The sequence below is a fragment of the Zalophus californianus genome, chromosome 1, assembly GCF_009762305.2.
Source record: "Zalophus californianus isolate mZalCal1 chromosome 1, mZalCal1.pri.v2, whole genome shotgun sequence".
Lineage (NCBI taxonomy): Eukaryota > Metazoa > Chordata > Mammalia > Carnivora > Otariidae > Zalophus > Zalophus californianus.
Window position 1 is genome coordinate 15,066,224 of NC_045595.1, and position 15,253 is coordinate 15,081,476.

A 15,253-nucleotide genomic window follows, 5' to 3' on the forward strand; every position below is an offset into this window, starting at 1 on the left:
CTTTCTGGCCAGTTTTCCTTCCAGCCCATTCTTGCACCCTGCCCTGTGAGACCCCCCCCTAGCCCCAGGCAGTCTCCTCTCCTGGTTGGACCTGGCTGCTCTCACCAGCCTGAGTTATCCAGTGGGACTGGCCCATCCTTTAAGGCTCGGTGACCTTGTTCAAGCCTCCAGCTTATCCCTTTGCTCTTGGTGGAAGAAAAATACCTCTCCCGGCCTTGATCTGCCTAATTCAATGCAATAAACAGGCACCATGTGTGAAGCACTGTAATTTGCTTTTCTTTTTCACCTCTCTGTCATCTTCTACCTCCTTCATCTGCGGCAGACCGCAGTCAACCCATCCACACCAAAGGGAAGGTGTTGCCCTCAGATGCTTGGCATAGGGGACACCCTTCATTGTGGCTCCGTGTCTGAACGTGACTCCAGGTTAGCCTGCTGCTCTTGTCCCTTTCTTGTCCCAGCTGTAAAGGGAGGGTGGCACCAGGGTGGGAGGACGCTCGGACCTTCCTCTTCCCAAGGTCCGGCTTCTAGGAGTAGCCTCTCCCCCCGACCACACAGGGCTGCCTGCTCCTCTCCTTTCTCCCTTTGGAGGTCTCAGGAGACCCTCAACAGGCCCAGTAGCTCCAGTTCCCAGGGAGTTCTGATTCTCTTTCAAGATGGATAATCGCAGGGTGGCACACTTTAGTGTCTTCACGTGGCTCAGTTAATGTGATCAGTCTAGCAGGTAGAATCACCATGAGAGAGTCAGTCACAAAACCTTGTGTTCCTGCAAACAAGGGAGATGTTGATTTACCAGGCACCTGCAACTGCCACCTTTATCAGACCCTCATCTGGGTCTTCAGAGAGCAGCTCATAATCACATAAACAAACCCCTTGTTCCCATTGTTCCCATCCAGCAAATAGGAACGGCTTCTGGACATCTGTGGCTGTGCCCAGCACAAAGGGTGCTCCCCACCGACCCCTCTGCTGGAGAGCACGAGACCCTCATCCATCCACAGGCTGAAGGAGAGGTGTTCCCCAGCTTGGGGTGGGGCGGGGCTGTCAGTCTGAGCCCAGCTTGACTTACCAGCAATTTGCAGGGTTTAATTATGTAAATTTCCAGTGATTGGAGAGGTCTCAGAAAACTGCTTTTCTGCTACCTCATTCTACTTGTTTTGTCTCTTTGGAATGATAGTGGCACCTGAGGTAGACATTGCCTCCCACCCCCATAATTTCCTCTGTGTCTTGGGAATGCTGCCCTTTGGGGCGGGTACCCAACTGCACTGACCCTGACCCCGACCCCATCTCCGTGGAGTAGTAAAGACTTGGGATTCCTGAGCACTGCCCCGGAGATGCCTGGCAGCACACTCACTAAAACTGGGAGCAGACTCGGACCTCTTGACTCCTGTCTCATGTCTTTGGTGTGTTAGTTGTAACTTGAGAACAGGCTGTTTTAAATCAGAACTTTGAAACTTTGGAAAAAGATGATTTCCATCTGAACCCGGAGGAGGGTAAGAATTTAGGGAGCTGGTATGTGACCCTGGGCTACCACTAGGTGGCGGTCCATCTAGTCTCTTCGTAGCTCTGACACCATGTTGATGGGGGTATCAGAAGCTTGGCTTAGCCTCTCTGAGAGGCTTCGGTTCTTCACTGGGGGAAGTTGAGGAGAACATTTTTCATTTATAGCCATTTCAGTGTGCCCAACACTTGCCACTTCCCTGTGGGATCCTAACTACTTTTCGTTGTGATCACTTATGTTTATCGCTAATGTTGAACCAGAAGCTTTAAGCCCTGAATTGGTGGATGGAGCCACTTGATCTCTGTTTCTCGCTGCTCAGTGCTGCTTGAAGGGGGTCACTGTGAGTGCCTGATGGGCTGGGGTGGCGGGGGACAGAGTGGAAAGGCAGCCTGCAGAAGTCAGTTGAAGCTATAGTTGGAAGTCTCCAGAGCTGGTAACTCTCCCAGAAACTTCAGTCAAGGACATACAATGAAAAGCTCAAAATGTGCTCCTGTCCTCCCCTTTCCCGCTCATGGGGAAGCTTCTGCAGGTTCAGGAATGAGCACCTGTACACACAGGGGAATGGGAGGAATTGGGGCCTGCTGCAGGGCTGGACAACTGACCACTAGACAGGTAAGGCCCAGAGTTAGCCCTGCCCCACAGACCCTCTAAATCACTTTTGTCTGCCATGGTCCTGGCCTGACCTGGCTGTAAGACTCCATAGATTTGCAGGCTAGATTGATCCCAGGGGAAACAATGGGCCTAGTGTCTGAAGTCCTGTCCCAGGTAGACATGGCCTTGATCTCACCCTGCCCCAGTTAAACCAGAGATGGCCCAAGCAGGAGGAGCAGAGTAGAGGTGATGAGTCAGGAGGGGTGGAGAACTGGGAGGGGCAGCATTCCCAGGGTTTCTATTAGTTTATTGGCTTAGTAAGCAGTTTCCCCGCAGCCGGGGAAGAGGGGCTGGGTCATACTTTATGAAGGATCTGAATTGGTTTTGGCAATTATAGACACAGAAAGCACTTGGTTTTATGCCCCAAGCCCCAAATGTATACTCTGCTACTGAAAGAATGTGTTGTGATACCTCTGAGCAGGGGGCCAGGATTAACAGCCTATGCGTGCTCTCTCTCTTTTAAACTTTGCACTTAATAGAGAAACTTTTTATTTAGGACTCCTTTGGTCTGCATTCCTTGACTCCAGTATTTGTGGTCTAGTAATAAGTTCCAAGACCAGAACATCCATTCATTACTTTGACTCACATTAGGCTACAAGCCAGGCATGGCAAACTACACATTGAGCAGGAATCCAGTGCCGCCTAGCAGGTAAGGGCCAGGCTGCCTGGGTTGGAATCTAGCTCCCCAGTCACTAGTTGTGTGAGCTTGGACAAATTCTATAACCTTTCTGGGACTCAGCTCCGTATTCTCTAAAATGGGGTCGGAAATAGTGCCTAGCTCATAGAGTTGTTGTGAGAATCGAGTGAGCTGGTACATCTGAAGTGCTAAGAGTGGTTTCCAGTGGTTCCAAAAGAAATTCAAGTTTTCCTCCTTGTAAAATGAGAGGGTCAGACCATCTGAAGTCTCTCCGGGTTCTCCCTTAGGTCAGAGCTCACCTGTGAGATTTTTGTTTCACTAACAGTTTGTTTTCAAAGGTGAGTTAAATGCCTTTAGACAGGCTAGGGAGTCTGTCAGAGTCTCCATCACTGCCTGCGGATCACTGGTAGCTCTTTGTTCAGAGCACGGAGTTACCTGGCCAACCCCTGTGGGCATCCTTGTCCTCTGACATGGTCTCTGAGGTCCTTTTCTGGGTCTGCATCTCTGTCCCACCTCTACCAAGAAGAGTCCTTGTGCTAGGAGCACCCCTAGTGATAAGGGAACCCCCGTTCTCTACCCCAACCCTACTCTTCATCCTTTGTTAGAATAGGGGGTCTCTTGGGGCGCCTGGGTGGCTCAGTCGTTGGGCGTCTGCCTTCAGCTCAGGTCGTGATCCCAGGGACCTGGGATCGAGCCCCGCATCGGGCTCCCTGCTCTGCCAGAAATCTGCTTCTCCCTCTCCCACTCCCTCTGCTTGTGTTCCCTCTCTTGCTGTTTCTCTCTCTCTCAAATAAATAAATAAAATCTTAAAAAAAAAAAAGAATAGAGGGTCTCTGGCTTTTCTCACATTACCAGAAGTATGCCCCCACCCCCAAACCCCGCCCCAACAATTTCCTTACATTTTTCCAGCCTCCTCCCCGGAGTCGCTCCAGGCCCCGGGCACCATCCAGACGCAGGAGTTTTCCATGGTCTCATGAGCCTCTAAACCTTCCTCTCTGCCTGGCTACCAGCTATAAAGAATAATGTGTTTAAAGAAAAATAAGCGATGAAGCCGGCAGTGGACGAGATGTTCCCTGAGGGTGCCGGGCCCTACGTGGACCTGGACGAGGCAGGAGGCAGCACGGGGCTCCTGATGGACTTGGCAGCCAATGAGAAGGCAGTTCATGCAGACTTTTTTAATGATTTTGAAGATCTGTTTGATGATGATATCCATTGAGACGCCGTCCAGCGGTGTGTGTGGTCATGTGTGTTATGAGGTGGTGTGGCGGAGTTCCTCAGAGGACAATTTCAGATGGTCCTAAAGAACTCGTGGATGTTACTTGAAATTAGGAGATGGTTAACCAAGAAAGAGAAGGATGGTTTTAACTATCTGCATGAGGCCCGCTTATCTCTGAATGTGACCAACTTTTGTCCTTCAATTAAAAAGCGATGCCATCAAAAAAAAAAAGGAAAAAGAAAAAAAAGCTTTCAGAATAGAAAAAATTCCCACTTTAAATTAGTTCAGTGTCCAAAAAAATCCCAGCGGGGTGTGGTTTTGTGGGTAGATTAATTTAGCCAGTTAGACCTGGGAAGGTCTGTAAGCCATCCCTTAGGGCTGTAAAAGAGTACATGCATCAGTCCCTGAGTAATCAGTTAATACCCCCCAGGAGGGTGTGGCCCACTGTAGTCAGGAAAAAGTACACATTTTAAGCGTAAGCATCTCTGGCTGGATTTGTCCACTGAGATCTATATAGATGTGTTTTTAAACACTTAAAAGATGGATCTTAATATTGATTGCTTAGTGTGTAAATTAGAAACAGTTTTTGTTTTGCTGGCTGTGCAAAGTTATTAAGTTGGTCCTTGGGAACTTGATTATTTCACCGTAAATGAGCTGCTTTTCATGGCTCAGTGCCTGAGTCCAGCCGAAGCAGTGAGGGAACAGCGAGGCTGCCATGGCAGTGATGAAGTTTCTCTTGGGGATTTTAAATTGGGGCTCTGCTGGCTCATAGCCATAAGGGAAGCCTGTATAATTAGAGAAGCAAAGTTACTGTAATAGTGATGCACTCTCATTATTTTAGGGGTCATTCTTACGCCTATATTAGAATGGACTAGACAAAAGGGATATTTAAATGTATCAGTTGAGATTTCTTTTAGCATTACACAGATGGGGTGGGCACAGCCTTGAGCCTTCACACGGGTTTTGCTTTGCCTGGAATCCCCATGACTGTCTGCAGCCTGACCGACCTCTGCCCACATTCCAGTGTGAGGTCGCCTGTGACCCCCAGCACTGGTCGACATCCTCCTCGGCCCCACTCCTGCTCTTTGCTCCCTATCATGCAGTTCCCCCTGACTTTGTGAAATTGCCGACTTGGGGCCTTCATCCACCTTGCTCAGGCTGTCCCTCCAGTGCCTAGCGTGGAGCTGGTATCTTCTAGATGGATGAGAGCGTGGACCAGAAAGCTTCAGGATGTGATTTTGTAGAGAGCATTATGAAACAGCTGGTGTCTTACCTTTCTGGACTCTGTTCATTCCAGTAAAATGATTACTGGAATGTTTACTTATCTCACAGATGTTTTGAGGGTTTGTTTTTATTAAGCCAAAACCCTCAGAAATTTCCCATTAAATATTTTTGAGTAATGCTTAGGGCAGCAAGTGTTGATGCCCGTTCCTTCTTTATTGAGGTAATTGGGCATAGGATTCAAGAGGCCAAAGTGGAAAAGTTTTTCTCCTGAAAAAATAGCAAATAAAGTAAAAGGGATAATCTAATGTTTAATCAGCCGCCAGTCTTTCTCCTTTCCCTTTCCTGCTGTTCAGTACAGTGATAAGCTAAATTTTGTGACATAACTGGCGTACTCTCATACAGATCTTCTGAATCGTTCCAGGAAGGTCACTTACTGTGCTTACATTGTGGTTTCTGCTTTGAGAGTTTCATGGTGTGTTCTAAGGCCATAGAAACCCAGGATGGTGTCCGTAATGTGACCCCTCTGTGACCAGACTGCTTGACTCCCCAGGCCTCCTGGCTTCCTGGGCCTGTTCGAGGGGCGTTTTCCACTCTCCAGAGAGTTAAGTATTACTGGCCGAGGTTCATTTTACTACTGTTCTCTTGTTTCTCTTTGGATAAAGATGGCTTCTGTTAGAAGTGGGGGGTGGGGGGGCGCCCATGATGCGCACTGACAAACGGCGCAGTGCCAGTCTGGCTCCCTGCACCCATGTCTGGAGGCTGGAAACATGGCGGGTGCCATCTTTCCCACTGCAGCAACTTTCCTTATAGAGCTGGTCCTTCCAGCATTCCACAGGGCAACTGGAACAAAGCCCTGTGCCTTTGCTCTTTGTTTTTGAAAAGACTCACTCAGCTTTTCTGTTGCCTCTCCATGTAGTTCAGCCAATGCTACCCCTGAATTTGAAGGTCGAGGAGGTGATGACCTTGGCACGGAGATTGCTAATACCCTCTACCGGATATTTAACAACAAGAGCAGCGTCGACCTCCAGTCCCTCTGCATTAGTCCCCGGGAGCATTGTTGGATCCTCTATGTGGACGTGCTGGTACGTATCACGTTGCTGTACTGGCCACCGTCTGCCTCTGCTGGAGACCAGTTGGCCTACTTTCCTGCCGGCGCTTTTTCCCTCTTCAAGTGGATGCTTTCAACTTCCAGGGTGAGATTAGATGGAAAAAGCATGATGTCCTGTAATAAGTTTTTGAAATTAAATACAACACATGTGTCATAGCACGCAGAATACCATCCTACAGTAAAAATCACAGCATAGTCCTATCATGGTAGCACCTAAGCTTATCCACTGGGCTTGTCGGGGAAGGAGAAAAAAAAACAAGAGATGCTCTCTAGATGGTATCAGACGGAGGTGATGGGCAGAAGTTAGAAAAGTTGGCGTGTTCTAAGTGGAATGAGGATGAGCTTTTTTTTTTTTAAGATTTATGTATTTATTTATTAGAGAGAGTGAGCACACGGGGATGGAGGGGCAGAGGGAGAAGGAGAGAGAAACTGAGGCACACTCCGTGCTTAGCATGGAGCCCAGTGCGGGGCCTGATCTCACGACCCTGAGGTCATAACCTGAGCCAAAACCAAGAGTAGGGTGCCACCCAGGTGCCCCGGGAGTGAGCTTTTTATATACCTTTTCATGTAGGCCCTAGGGCTCTTGCAAGCAGACACTGCTGTCTTCCCCATTTACAGGTGAGGGAACTAAGGCTTGGAGAGGTACAGCAATCAGCCCAAGAGGTCTCAGCTTGTGAGGAGTGGGGTTGGGCCTCAAAGCCGCATCTCTTTAAGGCCAGTGCTTGCTCTTGATCGCACTAAGCCATCCTCCCTTGAAAGCACCCTGTAGCCCACCTGCTTTGTGTCCCTCGCTTCCCAGAGGAGGACCCTGAGGCCCTGCCTCTGATTCTGCTCCTCCGGGAGCCTCTCTCATCCAGTCTCCCATATCCTGCCTGGTGTCTTCCCGAGGCTCCACGGCCTGCTTCTGGGTGCTGGACAGTAACTGCTCATACAGGCATCACTCATTTTGCCACTTGCTTGTTCATGTAGGGAGAGGTTCTTGTTGGGTCTATTTTATTGTTGTTAGTTAAGTTTTTGGAACCTTGAGATGAGTGACTACATCTTCCACTTCAGATTGAGGCCACAAGGCTAAGCTGTTGATCAAACAAATTCGTTCATGAATCTAAAGATAGAGCAGATTTTGTGGCCTGAGAGTGAACCTCCTGACGAGGAACAGCCTGGCTGTCTGTAGGTGTTGGTCCTGCATGAAACAGAGTAGGACTTTCTGGGTACTTGTAAATTAATTTGGTAATGGATGGAGCACAACTAGCCAGAAGATAGCAGCGGTGATCATTGTCTGGCAGGTTCGGGTTGTTCTGGACGCTGATGCTAATGGGTAGAAATAATGAAATTACAAAGTCCATTTGCCTTTCCTCATCTCCGGTAAGTGGGATGTACCTTTTAGTGCAATTCCGACCAAGCAGGTAATTTTCCTGGTTTTGAGGAGGAAGGAAGGGCAGACTCCAGTCCTTGCTGAATAAGAGGCAGGCTTCCACCTTATGAAAGAGGAGTTGCAGCCCCATGGTGCGAACTATAAGGTTCCACCCTGTATCTGAAGAACATTCTGTCTTTTCCTTCCCCCCAAAAAAGCTGAAGACACGAGTGTTGTGGTGCATTGCACTTGTCCTTTGGGTGATCCTGCTTTGTTCCTTGTCCATATTTGTGCACACTTGTGGTTTTGTAGGGGGCTGTCCCAGGGAGGGGTCCTGATGCACTTTTGGATTAGTCAAGAGGCCTGTTCTCTCAGCAAAGGCTTTTGCAAAACGGAAGACTACTGGGAGATTGTCTCAACTGAGAACCAGCGCCCTCCCTCCATGGGCAGAGGATGTGTGGTAAGCAGGTGTCTCAGTGGTGCACTGCGTCCCTGTCATCTGCAGACCTTCCCTTTTAAGACTCTTTGCATTTGGATTTCTTCTCTAATATTTTTTCTCAAGGCTGTATTTGTTTTGGAAATAAGACATGAGCTTTTGAAATGTCATCCTCAGAAAAGTTTTTTTTTTGTTTGGTTATGTTTTTTGAGAGAGAGAACGTGAGTGAGAGCAGGAGCAGGGGGGAGAGGGAGAGGGAGAAGCAGACTCCCCCCTGAATAGGAAGCCTGATGTGGGGCTCGATCCCAGGACCCTGAGATCATGACCTGAGCCGAAGGCAGACGTTTAACCAACTGAGCCACCCAGGTGCCCCCTCAGAAAAGTTTTTAATGAGGGGCACCTGGGTGGCTCGTCTGTTAAGCATCTGCCTTCGGCTCAGGTCATGATCCCAGGGTCCTGGGATCAAGTCCTGCGTCAGGCCCCCCTGCTCAGCGGGGAGCTTGCTTCTCCCTCTCCCTCTGCTTCTCCCCCTGCTTGTGCTCTCTCTGTCTCTCTCAGATGAATAAATAAAATCTTTTTTTAAAAAAAGTTTTTAATGAATTAGAAAAGCAGTTTCTGAAACTATATTATTAATGAAGTAGATCCATTTTTGTCATTCACATAATTCACGTCTGTGGAGGGGTTCCAGTTCTGTGAAAGCCAGTGTTTGCTTTCAGCCTTGATGGGCACGTGCTTGGTGCATGCAAGGTAGGGGGTCGGCTTTCGTTTGGCGAGTAAGTTTTTATCTTACATCTAAAAATATACTGAATACATTGAATCCATGTTTGAAGCAAGATGGTGGAAATCCAGTCTTGTCACTGGAATTAAAAAGATGGGTGAATCTCAGTTTATTTTTACCAACTGGTCTGGATAGTCCTTAAGCAGAGCCCATCTTTCAAACAGATAGTCACTGGGCAACTTTCCCTGTTTTCATGCTTTTACTGTAGGTGCATTTACTATTCCAGTCAGATGACCCTCCTATTTCCAGTGTTATTTTTTACCTCAGTTGGGTTATCTTACGAGAGTAGAAATGTAACTTCCTGGAAATGTCACCCTTCTTTGCTCTTCTTGCTTCTTTAATGGCATGGTTTTTACTCCCAAGTGGGATACCTGTTAGGTATGACAGCGTGCAGGCAACATTTGGTGGACAGATGGGTCACAAAGCTGTCTTGTGGTAACCCCGGGAGTCGTGATGAGGGACTGGCCCATGGTCCATGGCACTGGGCGTGGGGAGGACAGAGAGTGGGGGAGTGACCACAGCACCTGGCAGCTGGTTGTGTGTGTGGCTCCAGGAGGCACGGAGCGCAGGGGTCTGAGAGGTTGGTGAGGGGAAGTCCAGGGGGAGCAGGTGTTTTGTGGGGGAGACGTGTTCTCCTTGTGCTTCCTAGCAGTATGTTTTGGAGGTTTGCCTTATGAAAAGAAAGCCAACAGAGTAAGTTGTGCTGCTCCCCTAAAAGAACATTCTAGAATCTGTGCACCTGACAGGAAAAGGTGTGTTTATGACCGTGTGTATCCTCCTTTTCTCCAGTTCTGCTCCTTCCGCCCCTCTGTTATAGGAGGGATATTCCCCCTGGAGAGGGCGGACACCCGTGTCCTGCTCCAGGACCACAGCCCAGACTCTCTGTAATGCTAGACGTCCCACACCTGTTCTCTCCCAGCTTGTCTGGACCTTTTCACACACCCGCTCGGGCAGCTTTGGGTGTCCATATCGCACCTACTGTCCCCTGCCTCCTGGCCGTACCACTGTGTTTAGCAGAAAGATTCTTACTAGGCTGTGCCTGCTTGGCAGCAGGAGAGGAAGCTAGGGTCTTCGAGCCCCTGTTACGTGCCAGGAATGGTAAGGATGTGATCTCATTTAATCCTTGCAGTCATCCTATAGAGAAGCAGGGCTTTGCTTTACTGAGGGGGAACCTGACACTCAGAGGACACATGGCCAGCAAGTGGCAGAGGAGAGTATCCAGACCCACACTGCCCGACCTGGGTTATCCCATTGTGGGGTGCACTGTGAGGAGCCCGAGCAAGCAGACCTGAGGCCTGGAGTGGGCTCATCCTTTGAACCCCAGGGAGGAAGGCAGGCAGGCTGGTACCTGCCCTTTGGGGGGGCCCCTGAGCAGATCGGGTTTAGCATTCTACCTTCTTGATTTCCTCTCTTGCTGATAAGCCAGAATGTTGAAAATCAGAGTTTGTGGTAGGCCACCGTGTCACGAGCAGGAGGGCTTCTGTGACCCCAGCTGCCAAGGAAGGGTGGGTGACGTGCTCTCCAGGGTCCCTTCCAGTGGGGAGACCCCACAGCCGCTATAGTAGATGTCAGCATTTCACTAGCACCTTCTTTGCATGAGGCAGACACTGTGGGATATCGGAGTGGGAGACAGTGGTCTTCAGCCCTGGCTAATCATCAGGACCGCCTCAAGCCTGGAGTAAAACGCACACGCCATGATGTCACCCTGCACGTTGCATAAGCTCCCCAGGTGGTTGTGATGCACAGCCAGGGTTAGAGACCGCAGCTGTCAGTGATGCACGTGGAGGATGCGCAGCACTCACCCTCGGTCTGGGAGGACGGCAGTGGGGAAATGAAGGCGCAAACCAGTATTCTCTAAAAGCACTTAACTAATGCTTACTGTGTGCTGGACACACTGCAAAGGCCTTTACGAATATGAGCTCATTCAGCCTGTGTCACAACTCTGTGAGACAGTGAAGTAGCCCCCAGCTGACTGGTGAAGACGGGAGTCCTCGCAGACGGGTCTGACTCAGGAGTCCAGCTGGGGCTTTTTGCTGGGCGGCAGTCTGGGTCTGAAGCACACAGAGGAGAGCTAGTCCTCTGCTAGGCCAGTGAGCTGCAATTACAAAGCCGGGTAGTAACACAGGCCAGGAGGGCATCACTGAAATGAGGACAGAAGGATGTGGCGCCATCCACTTAATCCTGTGCTCTGACCTTCCCGGCTGAATGAGCACACATAAGCGAAGTCAATGCTTTTGCTCTTGGGCGAGAACTTCGTTCTTATGGCACTGAATGCGCAGCGTGGAGCTTCTGTTCCATGTCTGAGCAGCAGCTATACATTGGTGATTTCATACAGGAGGTCACCATGCTAATACCCTGAACCTGGTGGTGGCTGCAGCATCGGTGGCCACCGTGATTTACCTGTTTGGAGGCCGGGTTTATGTCAGCACAGAGGAGAGTCACGCTCGGGAGCCACTGGGACAAAATAAAGGTGATCATGTCCTCCTCGAGTGCAGACCCAGCTGGCTGGGGGGCCAGGTAGAGGAGACCCACCACAAGCCAGAGGCTGAGTGGTGGCCCCACAGCCAGGGCCAGCGGTGACCTCACCTGCAGGGCCCAGGCCAGCACAGCCTCCAAGGTGCCTCTCGCAGTGAGGGTGAACGCACCGGTGTCAGCCAGGAGAGCATCCACACGTTCTTCTCTTTATCTTGTAAATAGCATTTCATGGGAACCAGTGTCCTTTAACTGGGATAGTACTTGGAGCCAGAAATGACGGTTGCTTTTTCTCCCCGTCTCGCTCCCTGCCTCTCCCTTAGCTGCTGGAATGCGGTGGGAATTTGTTTGACACCATCTGCATTGCTGTGAAAGCTGCCCTCTTCAACACCAGGTGAGTCTTCCTGGAAACAGCCCCAGGGGCTTGCGCAGAGCTGGAGCAGACACTTGTGATGGGACACTGGGGACATTTCTACCAAAGCTGACAGGGGAGGGTGACAAGGGGCTTTAGCATTAAACACGGTGGCTCTTCATGGTAAGCTCCAGATTTCACAAGGTAAAACTCAATATATGCATATATTTCTGTATTTGTTCTTTATGTTGTTATTTTCATAAGTAACCACGTCCCACGTAGAAAAATACCAGAAAACCACAGAGGAGCAAAAAGAGTGGAAAGCAACCACAGGACAACTGTCCAAATACTGTAACTGGATACAGCTGCTCGGGAGCATGGATTTGGCCTGTCGTGTACTCTGCTCTATCCCCAGCACTGCGAGCAATGCCTGGCACATAGTAGGTGCTCACATATTCCTTGATTGGACACAGGAATGTTCTAAAAGCAGGATGGCAGCCTGCTCTTGGGTCCAAGGGCAGGAAATGGTTCTGCCACTGTGGTTCAGCTTCCCAGCCAGCTGTGTAGCAAGGGCCACAGCACCAAGCCCTCTTGGAGTTGGCATTCCCTCTGATTGATCACACAGCCTCCCCCACCCCTTCCACGTACCAGGTTCTTGCAGGAAAGTTTGCAACATTTGAAAATAAGCATAAGCATGTGGGGAAAAAAAAAGAAAAGAAAAGAAGCATGTCGGTGGGGATGTTCATGCCATAAGAACTTACATTAAGGGAACGGGGGATCCTGGGGTATAAAACATGAGGGTTAGAGACTTATAGGGATATAGGCTAAGGAATTAATTGGATAAATGAGCAGGGGTATTATTCTAGGATGTTCGTCACGGCTTCTTTGTAATGGTGGGACATTGGGAACAACCTGAGTGTCCCAACACAGGGGCTTGCAGTCTGCACAGCAGCCTCTTTAGAGGTTTGTTAATACAGAAAACCAGGCACTACACACAGTCCTCTCATCTCGTTTGTTTTGTTGTATTTTACTTTTGGTAACTCTTGTATTGTGAATACGTCTGGAGGTAGGTAGGTAGAAAGGTAGATAGATAGATAGATCCCAAAAGGGGCTTTGTGATTCTTTCCAGTTCTCCTCTTATCGGCGACTTAACGTTTGTATGTTAGAGATTTTCTATGGTGAATTTAGACTACCTGTGTAATTCAGAAGAAAACAAAAAGTTCAATAAATTTCAGTCAGACGTTGCAGGTTGGAATATTTGCTGAGAACGAAAGCTGTCGAGTGCCCCAGCCCGAGCTGTGCCACTAGACTCCTGGCTGGGATCAGTCAAGAGGTGGGCCCGGCACTGGTGGCCACGGTGGGGCCCGAGGACCAATGCCATTGTAGCAGCCTGTGCTGGGGCTCTCTTGGAGAAGAAGGGAAGTCGCCATCTGTTGTACCTTGAGCTTCAGAAATAACTACCCATCTGCCAGCTGGTTTCCATGGGCACCAGGGCAAAAAGAGAGAGTAGAACCAGACGAGGCTGTTTGGCTATGGGGGAAGTGTTGGGCAAACTGTACATCAGCCTGGTGAAGCCCAGCTGCTCAGGTTGGAGAGGACACCTGTCGTGGGCATAGCCATAAGTCTCGTCCCCAGAACAAGAATAGCCCTACAGGTAGCAAGGAATGTGGACTGTGTGAGGCATCAGGTCCCTCTGGTACATGGAAAGACCTCTTTTTTTTTTTTTTTTTTTAAGATCTTATCTATTTATTAGAGAGAGTGAGAGAGCACCAGGCAGGGGGAGCGGCAGGCAGAAGGAGAAGCAGGCTCCTGGCTGAGTAGGGAGCCCCATGCAGGACTTGATCCCAGGACCCTGAGATCATTACCTGAGCCGAAGGCAGACGCCCAACCTACTGAGCCACCCAGGCGCCCTGCCTTTTGTGGAGTCTGTGTCCTCTAGAAGGAAAGAGGCCATTCTCTAGCCCTTCAGCTGAACCAGATTGTGGCCAGAGTTTTGGGAAGGGGTGTGTGTGTGTGTGTGTGTGTGTGTGTGTGTGTGTGTGTGTGTGTGTGTGTGCCACCCAGGCGCCCTGCCTTTTGTGGAGTCTGTGTCCTCTAGAAGGAAAGAGGCCATTCTCTAGCCCTTCAGCTGAACCAGATTGTGGCCAGAGTTTTGGGAAGGGGTGTGTGTGTGTGTGTGTGTGTGTGTGTGTGTGTGTGTGTGTGTGTGTGTGTGTGTGTGTGTGTGTGTGTGTGTGTGTGTGTGTGTGTGTGTGTGTGTGTGTGTGTGTGTGTTTGCACAGGCTTATTTTTTAACATACCAATCAAATTGTGGCCAGAGTTTTGGGAAGGGGGGTGTGTGTGTGTGTGTGTGTGTGTGTTTGCACAGGCTTATTTTTTAACATACCAATCAAATTGTGGCCAGAGTTTTGGGAAGGGGTGTGTGTGTGTGTGTGTGTGTGTGTGTGTGTGTGTGTGTGTGTGTGTTTGCACAGGCTTATTTTTTAACATACCAATCAAATTGTGGCCAGAGTTTTGGGAAGGGGGGTGTGTGTGTGTGTGTGTGTGTGTGTTTGCACAGGCTTATTTTTTAACATACCAATCAAATTGTGGCCAGAGTTTTGGGAAGGGGTGTGTGTGTGTGTGTGTGTGTGTGTGTGTGTGTGTGTGTGTTTGCACAGGCTTATTTTTTAACATACCAATCAAAATTCAAACTGGTTACCTGACTGGCTCAAATCGGATGTTACTTAATACTTACACTTGGGGGAAAAAAAAGTACTTACACCTTGGATGCCCCTGACATGGAGACTTGGAGCCAGGGCAGACCCGAGCAGGACCTCTTGGTTCCTGCAGACATTCCCCAGCTGCAGCTCATCTGCTGTGGATGTGGCCCTTGTGTAGGGACAGCCAGCAGGGATGGAATCATAGAGAGCTTTTGTTAGAGGAACAGGGCAAAGCATCAACGCTGTTTCCATTATGTAGCTGAATGGACCACCTCTTCCTTCCTGGCTCCTCCACCCCAGATGGGGATGGATGGACTCTATGGGTTAAATGTGTTTCCCCACACCCAGCTCAAGAAACAGAATGTTGCCAGCCGTCCCCAGAAGCCCTCTCACCCTCTACCCCATGCGATCACTTCAGCCACTGAGGATAACCGTTGTCCTACAACAGTAGACCAGTTTTGTACTTGATAGAAGTGAAATCACACAGTGTGTTCTCTTTTGTGTCTGCTTCATTCACTGAGCGTTACGTTTCGAGACGTCTGTATCGTGGCCTGTAGTCACTGTTTGCTCTATGCTGCGTGGTGGCCCCTTGTGTGACTTGTCACAGTTTATTTATCCATTCTGCTGTTGATGAGCATCTGGGTAATTTCCAGCTTTGGGCTATTCCAAACATGAACATTTTTGTCTTTTTCTTGCACATATTTACCCACTTCTGTTGGGTATGGGTGAAAATTTTGGATCATCTAAGGCACGGCTGTTTGGTTTTAGTAGATACTGCAAAACAGTTTTCTAAAGTGCTTTTACTAGATGGCACTCCCGCCAGCATGGTGT

At 49.4% G+C, this 15,253-nt stretch overlaps 2 protein-coding genes across 3 annotated transcripts in view; both read left to right on the forward strand.

The window, feature by feature from the left end:
* The window catches only part of EXOSC7 (exosome component 7), a 35,898-nt gene that overhangs the window by 13,772 nt on the left and 6,873 nt on the right, over positions 1-15,253 (forward strand). For both annotated transcript variants that reach the window (XM_027582837.2, XM_027582838.2), the window contains 2 exons: positions 6,140-6,305; positions 11,692-11,762. In XM_027582837.2, coding sequence (XP_027438638.1) covers positions 6,140-6,305; positions 11,692-11,762 — 237 coding nt within the window. The remainder of the gene's footprint in view (positions 1-6,139; positions 6,306-11,691; positions 11,763-15,253) is intronic.
* On the forward strand, positions 3,804-4,230 carry LOC113916463 (COP9 signalosome complex subunit 9-like). Its single transcript, XM_035726828.1, has one exon. The coding sequence runs from the start codon at positions 3,829-3,831 to the stop codon at positions 3,997-3,999; it is 171 nt and encodes a 56-aa protein (XP_035582721.1). The 5' UTR covers positions 3,804-3,828; the 3' UTR covers positions 4,000-4,230.